Below are 6,855 nucleotides of genomic sequence, written 5' to 3'. Positions count from 1 at the left end.
AGATGTGAATTTTTTTTTTTTAAATTACAGCATAGTATTTAATCACATTACAATATAGTGCTGCATGGAAGATTGATGCATAATCAATAGGCAATGTAGAGTTCCAGCTTCTGGTTGTCCCCTCTTAACTTTGCTTGGAGAAATAAAAAATAAAAAAAGCTAAAGTAGAGTCACATCGTATGGGTTAATGCTTCTAGATTTCAATTTACTGGAACACAAGCTCTCTTAACATACAATTGCAAGGGGGCCCTGGCTCGCAGTAAAGGAAGGAGGGTGGATTGTGTTAGGCGTCAAGTTCAAATCTTGCCAATTTACTAGTCCACACCCCTCCCCTCCCAAAACTCTTGCTCCAAACTATTTGTTGTACCTTTTACTTGAAACTAATGGACAAAGGCACTTAATAATGACATCAAAAATGCATCTTCCTTTGCTTGATGAATTATATTTTAGAGATGATATATAGTCAAGTATCAAAAACTAAGAGATCTAAGGAAGTACACTATTAGAAATGGTTGAGATTTCCCACTTTCCATTAACTTTAACTTTTTAGGATGTTAGTTAAATTCATTGTTTTCTATTTGATTTAATATGGGAGTAATGTTAGAAAGGAAGCCTTTTGTCCCTCCAAGGGTTATGTGGTTTTAAAAATATCATTGGATCAAAATTCAATAGTGATCCATTCCAAATATAATAATAATAATAATAATGATTATTGTCTCTGGAGTCCAATTACTTATTTATTTTTCTTGACTAAAAATTATCCTCCATTATGTTTGCGCACTTATTGCCTTGTGCATTGCAGTTAATCTTATTAATAATAATGATCTTTTTGCAGGTCATGAATGATATTTGTGTTTCCAAAGGTTCTGCATGGGTCTTGAAAAGTGGTGATGGAGGTTCAAAATGATACTGCACTGTTCATTGGATTAGTAACAAAAATTATTTGAAGGTAGAAAGAAAAATAAGATGCAAGTTATGAGAGGATGTTCAAATTTTGATCTTATATATTGAAGGAAGTTGTTGATATTGATGATGCTCAAGCATTTCAACAAGCTTTTTTTTTTCAGCTGCTTGTTCTCTGCCACAAGAGATCTGTGGGGATACTCCGCCGCTTCTTGCACTCCCTAGTACCTGCATGAAAATGTTTTAGATGTGTAGGTAAGTACCTTTTAAGAAACCAAATCGATCTTTTTAGTTGAAATCATAGCAATGATGAGATTCACGTAAAGATTGAAGCATTATTATTGTTGCCCCTTTCACGTATCAGTTATCACTACAAATATTGACATTGATCCTCAGGTGTCTCTGGTCGTTTCTGCTCTTGCTTTCATAAGAATGCTAAGAACAATTTTTGGCTTTATGACGGATCCAGAAGATTGACTACTATTGTGTCAACTTGTGCTGTTTCTTCGCTGCAGAGGGTGCTCAGCTGCTTAATTGGAAACGAAGTTTCACTTGTAGCGGGGTTATGCCTAAGTACCTTACTGTTTGATTGATTATAATTTATATGACCCATCAAGTCCGCATTGTTTTCTCATGGTTTCCATGTATCTTTGCAGAAGACACAAAGCTTTGAATGTGTTTAATACCAAACCACAATTAATTGTTACCATTTGTATATAGTATGAGCAGTACCAGAGGATGGTGGGTGATTTTGGGACAAGGTTAGTGAAATGGAGGTGAGTGATTTTATGGTCAGAATTTAATGTTGTATTTAACGGTGTAGATAATATCATGTGATAATTATGCTGGCACACCATTCAAAAAATTTAAGTGATGTGACATCATTTATACCGTTATATGTAATAACATTAAAACATAATAAATTGACTTATCGATTGAAGGTTAAAGGCGATTGAAATTAGGATCCTCTCTAGTTCATGAACCGGAGAGGATGCAGTTCCATGCAATTGTGTATTTCATTAAGTTATAAATACTAAGGTCCCTAGTTCTTACGGGGTAGCTCAATCGGCTGTGGACTATGCTTCATAAAACGGAGGTCATTAGTTCGAATTTTTCCTTCTCTTTCATTTTTTTTTGTTTTTTTTTCCACTTTTCATGGAAATAGAGCTACTTCTAAAAAATATGAAACCAAATATAAGAAATATCTTGGTCCCGTAAGCAAACAGCCCCCTAATATAAACATTAATCGAGTTAAGGAGAATTTTATTCTCGTTACCAAACACCCTTTAATTTGAATAAGAACTGACATGGATCATGCTATCCTTGTAGCCTAACGTAATATGAATATCATATAAAAAAGTATTTACACAAAATAATTGATAATTAAACATTACAAATGTTAGTCAACATGATGTAACCAAAAAAGAAAAGAAAAAGAAAAGCATATGTTTTTGTCCTTAATATATATGCTAATATAAGAAGACAAATAAATACAGAATATAGTAAATATATATTTGTTTGTCTTTTCTTGTATGTCGATCGTTGTATCAGATCTGAGTTACCTTTGTAAAATTTGCAGTCAGATGCAAAAAAACGTCATAAGCATATGTGTCGCTGATTGGGAACAAAAAATGATATTTAATGTTATACAACATTAATAGTATAACGGTATAAACTTCACCACTGTAGGATTGACGAAGCCAAACATATCAATTGGGTTACCTCATTTGGGGGACATGCAACATCATATTGATCCGATGCTTGGTTCTAATCTTAATCGCCATCATTATCCTATGAATCTTGAAGAGCATGAGAAACTTAAGTGTCAAATGGATGAGGTATTGTCTAAAGATCATATCCAACAAAGTCTTAGCCATTGTGCAATACTAGCTTTGCTTACGCCCAAGAATGATGGGTCATTGACAATGTGTATAACACTCCTTATTCTCGGGTGTTACAATGTGTGTGGATAGTTGTATCATTAACAATATCACAATCATGCATATATTCCTGTATTCCTTGAGTGGATGACTTTTTGGATCGGTTATGTGGTGCCACCATGTTTATGAAACTAGATTTAAAGAGTGGGTTACAGCAATTTCGTATCTATCATAGCGATGAATAAAAAACAAAGTTTTAGATTCGTGAGAGATTGTAAAGTGATTGGGGATGTTGTTTTGGTTGTCTAATACCCCTAACACTTTTCATGTGGGTGATGAACCACATGGTTTGATATGGTTCTATTTATATTTTATTTATAATTATGGTGCTGATCACTAGGGGTGTTCAAATAGTTATATTCGTCGGTTATTGGCTATAACCGGCAACCGCAACTGACTTGAGCGGTTATTAGTTTTTAATAACCGCAACCGTCTAGGCAGTTATTGGTTATTTTATAACCGGTGGTTAACGGTTATTTAATCCAATAAGAGCGTGGTTATAACCCTTTTTTTAAAAAAAAATGAACTTTTGGGCTTTTTAAGTGTTTTGGGCATTTAATTTGCTATTTTTTAGTCTTATTTTAGAGGTTCAAGGCAAAAAAATGTTTCAAAAAAGATGAAAAAAAACATGGCCAAATAAATTATAGCCTAAAAATATGGCTAAAAAAACATAGCCCAAATCTATAGACTCGGGCCTCGGGACTCGAGCCACGGGGGCTCAGGTCTCGGAACTCGGGACTCGGGTCTCGGGCCTCTGCTTTGACAGACTCGAAAACGAGGCAAGGTTGGCGAGTTTTGCAGGTTCGTGGGTGAACTGCGGGGTTGGTGGTTTTTGGGAACCTTGAGCGAGGTCTTATGGCAACCTTGGGTGACCTTGAGTGAGGCTTTAACGAAACTGTGAGGATTGGCCATTTTTTCTTCTCCACTCAAGGGAATTGATTGTGGACTTATCCTTCTTGACTAAGCTTTCTTCTTTGTTTCTTCTAAAAAGGCATGGTCGTTGACGATCATGAGAGCATTTGGGCTGAAACCGCGATGTTATCACCCCTTATACAAAAAAAAAAAAAAAAGAAAAAAAAAAGAGAAGCAAGTAACTGTGTGAGAGAGTTCTCAAAAACCTTACTCGCCGCCTCCAAAACCTCACCAGCGACGCAACTTACCGTTCAGGCCCCAGAGAGAGAGAGAGAGTAGTGGGGAGACATAGATTTCGAGCATGGACCTAGACAACATAGACGCGCCGGGCCATGTTGCGTCTCATATCTCAACATTCCCGCCGAAACCGAAACGGGCTTGAAACCGGAGTCCCAAGAGCCTACACCAAAACCAGAACCCCTTGAAGTCGATGCCGCCACTAAGACTAAGAAGGAAGAAGAAGAAGAAGCAATTAGCGCTAAGGCTGAAGCATCCTTGGCGTCTAATGGTGTCGTAAAAACGGATACCGAAGCCAAGGTAGAATCAAAGGAAGATGATCCCAAGGAAGAAGACGATGTCGTTGTTCACAAAATCAACGTCTTCTTCAATCCTTCCTTGGATGATGACACTAAGGTCTGAGTACTTATTTTCATATCTCACTCGTGTGTATGATATTGTGTGCGCGTTAGTGTTTTTCTAATTTTCTTGAAATTTGTTTTTAGTTGTATGTTATGCAATATCCACAGAGACCGTCCTGGTGTCCGTACGAATTGGATGATCGTTGCGAAGAGGTGCATGATTTCTTACCACTCCTGCATATTACTTGTTAATTTTATTTTCAAAGGAAAGTAGGGAGTCAAACCGAGTTTGAAACCGGAGCCCTAAGAGCCTGTACCAAAACCAAAACTCCTTGAAGTCGATGCTGCCACTACGACTAAGAAAAAAGAAGAAGAAGCAATTGGCGCTAAGGCCGAAGCATCCTTGGCATCGAATGGCGCCATAAAAAGGGATACTGAAGCCAAGGTAGAATCAAAGGAAGATGATCCCACTGTTGAAGATGATCCCATGGATGAAGACGACGTCGTTGTTCGCGAAATCGACGTCTTCTTCAATCCTTCCTTGGATGACGACACTAATGTCTGAGTACCTATTTTCATATCTAACTCGTGTGTATGATATTGTGTGCACGCTAGTGTTTTTCTAATTTTCTTGAAATTTGTTTTCAGCTGTATGTTATGCAATATCCACAGAGACCGTCCTAGCGTCCGTACGAATTGGATGATTGTTGCGAAGAGGTGCATGATTTCTTACCACTCCTGTATATTACTTGTTAATTTTATTTTCAAAGGAAAGTAGGGAGTCGAACCGAGCTGAAAACTGAAGTCCTAAGAGCCTGTACCAAAACCAGAACCCCTTGAAGTCGATGCCACCACTACGACTAAGAATGAAGAAGAAGAAGCAATTGGCGCTAAGGCCGAAGCATCCTTGGCGTCGAATGGCGCCATAAAAACGAATACCAAAGCCAAGGTAGAATCAAAGGAAGATGATCCCATGGATGAAAACGACGTCGTTGTTTGCGAAATCAACGTCTTCTTCAATTCTTCCTTGGATAACGACACTAAGGTCTGAGTACTTATTTTCATATCTCACTCGTGTGTATGATATTGTGTGCGCGCTAGTGTTTTTCTAATTTTCTTGAAATTTGTTTTCAGCTGTATGTTATGCAATATCCATTGAGACCGTCCTGGCGTCCGTACGAATTGGATTATCGTTGCGAAGAGGTGCGTGATTTTTTACCACTCCTGCACATTACTTGTTAATTTTATTTTTAAAGGAAAGTAGGGAGTTAAGAGTTTGCTTTGTTTTCTTAGGTTAAAAAAAAAAAAAAAAAAAAAAAAAAAAAAGAAAAAAAGAAGAAGCAATTAACTGTGAGAGAGAGTTCTCAAAAATCTTACTCGCCGCCTCCAAAACCTCACCAGCGACGCAACTCACCGTTCAGGCCACAGAGAGAGAGAGAGAGAGAGAGTTATGGTGAGACAGATTTTGAGCATGGACCTAGACAACATAAACGCGTCGGGACATGTTCTGTCTCGTATCTCAAGATTCGCGCCGAAACCGAAACTGAAATCCAAACTAAGCTTGAAACCGGAACCCCAAGAGCCTGTATCAAAACCAGAACCCCTTGAAGTTGATGCCGCCACTACGACTAAGAAGGAAGAAGAAGAAGCAATTAGCGCTAAGGATGAAGCATCCTTGGCGTCGAATGGTGCCGTAAAAACGGATACCGAAGCCAAGGTAGAATCAAAGGAAGATGATCGCACTGTTGAAGATGATCCCATGGATGAAGACGATGTCGTCGTTCGCGAAATCGACGTCTTCTTCAATCCTTCCTTGGATGACGACACTAAGGTCTAAGTACTTATTTTCATATCTCACTCGTGTGTATGATATTGTGTGCGCACTAGTGTTTTTCTAATTTTCTTGAAATTTGTTTTCAGCTGTATGTTATGCAATATCCACTGAGACCGTCCTTGCGTCCGTACGAATTGGATGATCGTTGCGAAGAGGTGCGTGATTTCTTACCACTCCTGCATATTACTTGTTAATTTTATTTTTAAAGGAAAGTAGGGAGTTATGAGTTTGCTTTGTGAATGCTTTTTAAGATTTTGGTACTGCTCCTCCATTGTGAATGCTTTTAAAAATTTGATTACTCTTTTGAAAATGCTCTAATATTACTTGAGAAGAGCGTCACTGGTGGCACTACAAGAGTAGGAGTGTTACACATATTTTTATTTTCACTCTTAAATGCTTTTTTATGTGATAATAAAAATTATTATTATTATTATTTTTTTTTTTTTCGATATATCAAAGAATATATGTACTTGAAAATATGAGAATAAGAATGTAATATATTCTCTTACATGGGATAGTATCTCGTAGAGTGTAGACGATGTGCCATGCTATCTGCAATGTCATTTTTTTTTTTCTCTAAAGAGGGAGCTGGAGTAATAATAGGAAAAAAAAATTTAACACCTTGCAATGACATGCTAGCTAATTGACGGAAAAGAATCCTTTCCATTTTAAAATCCCTCAATTTCCT

The 6,855-nt window shown here is 37.4% G+C and overlaps 1 protein-coding gene across 1 annotated transcript in view; it reads left to right on the top strand.

The window, feature by feature from the left end:
* Positions 1-1,850, top strand: part of LOC132181617 (uncharacterized) — a gene marked incomplete in the record, with an annotated part of 18,917 nt that extends 17,067 nt beyond the window's left edge. The window contains 4 exon segments of the mRNA XM_059594869.1: positions 836-949; positions 1,068-1,158; positions 1,300-1,476; positions 1,560-1,850. Of these exon segments, the coding sequence (XP_059450852.1) occupies positions 836-907 (72 nt within the window).
* Between the last annotated feature and the right edge of the window lie 5,005 nt (positions 1,851-6,855).

Source organism: Corylus avellana, chromosome ca1 (genome assembly GCF_901000735.1).
Source record: "Corylus avellana chromosome ca1, CavTom2PMs-1.0".
In the NCBI taxonomy this organism is placed as follows: Eukaryota; Viridiplantae; Streptophyta; class Magnoliopsida; order Fagales; family Betulaceae; genus Corylus; species Corylus avellana.
Note: the sequence above shows the minus strand (reverse complement) of the source record. Positions and strands in the feature narration are given on the sequence as shown.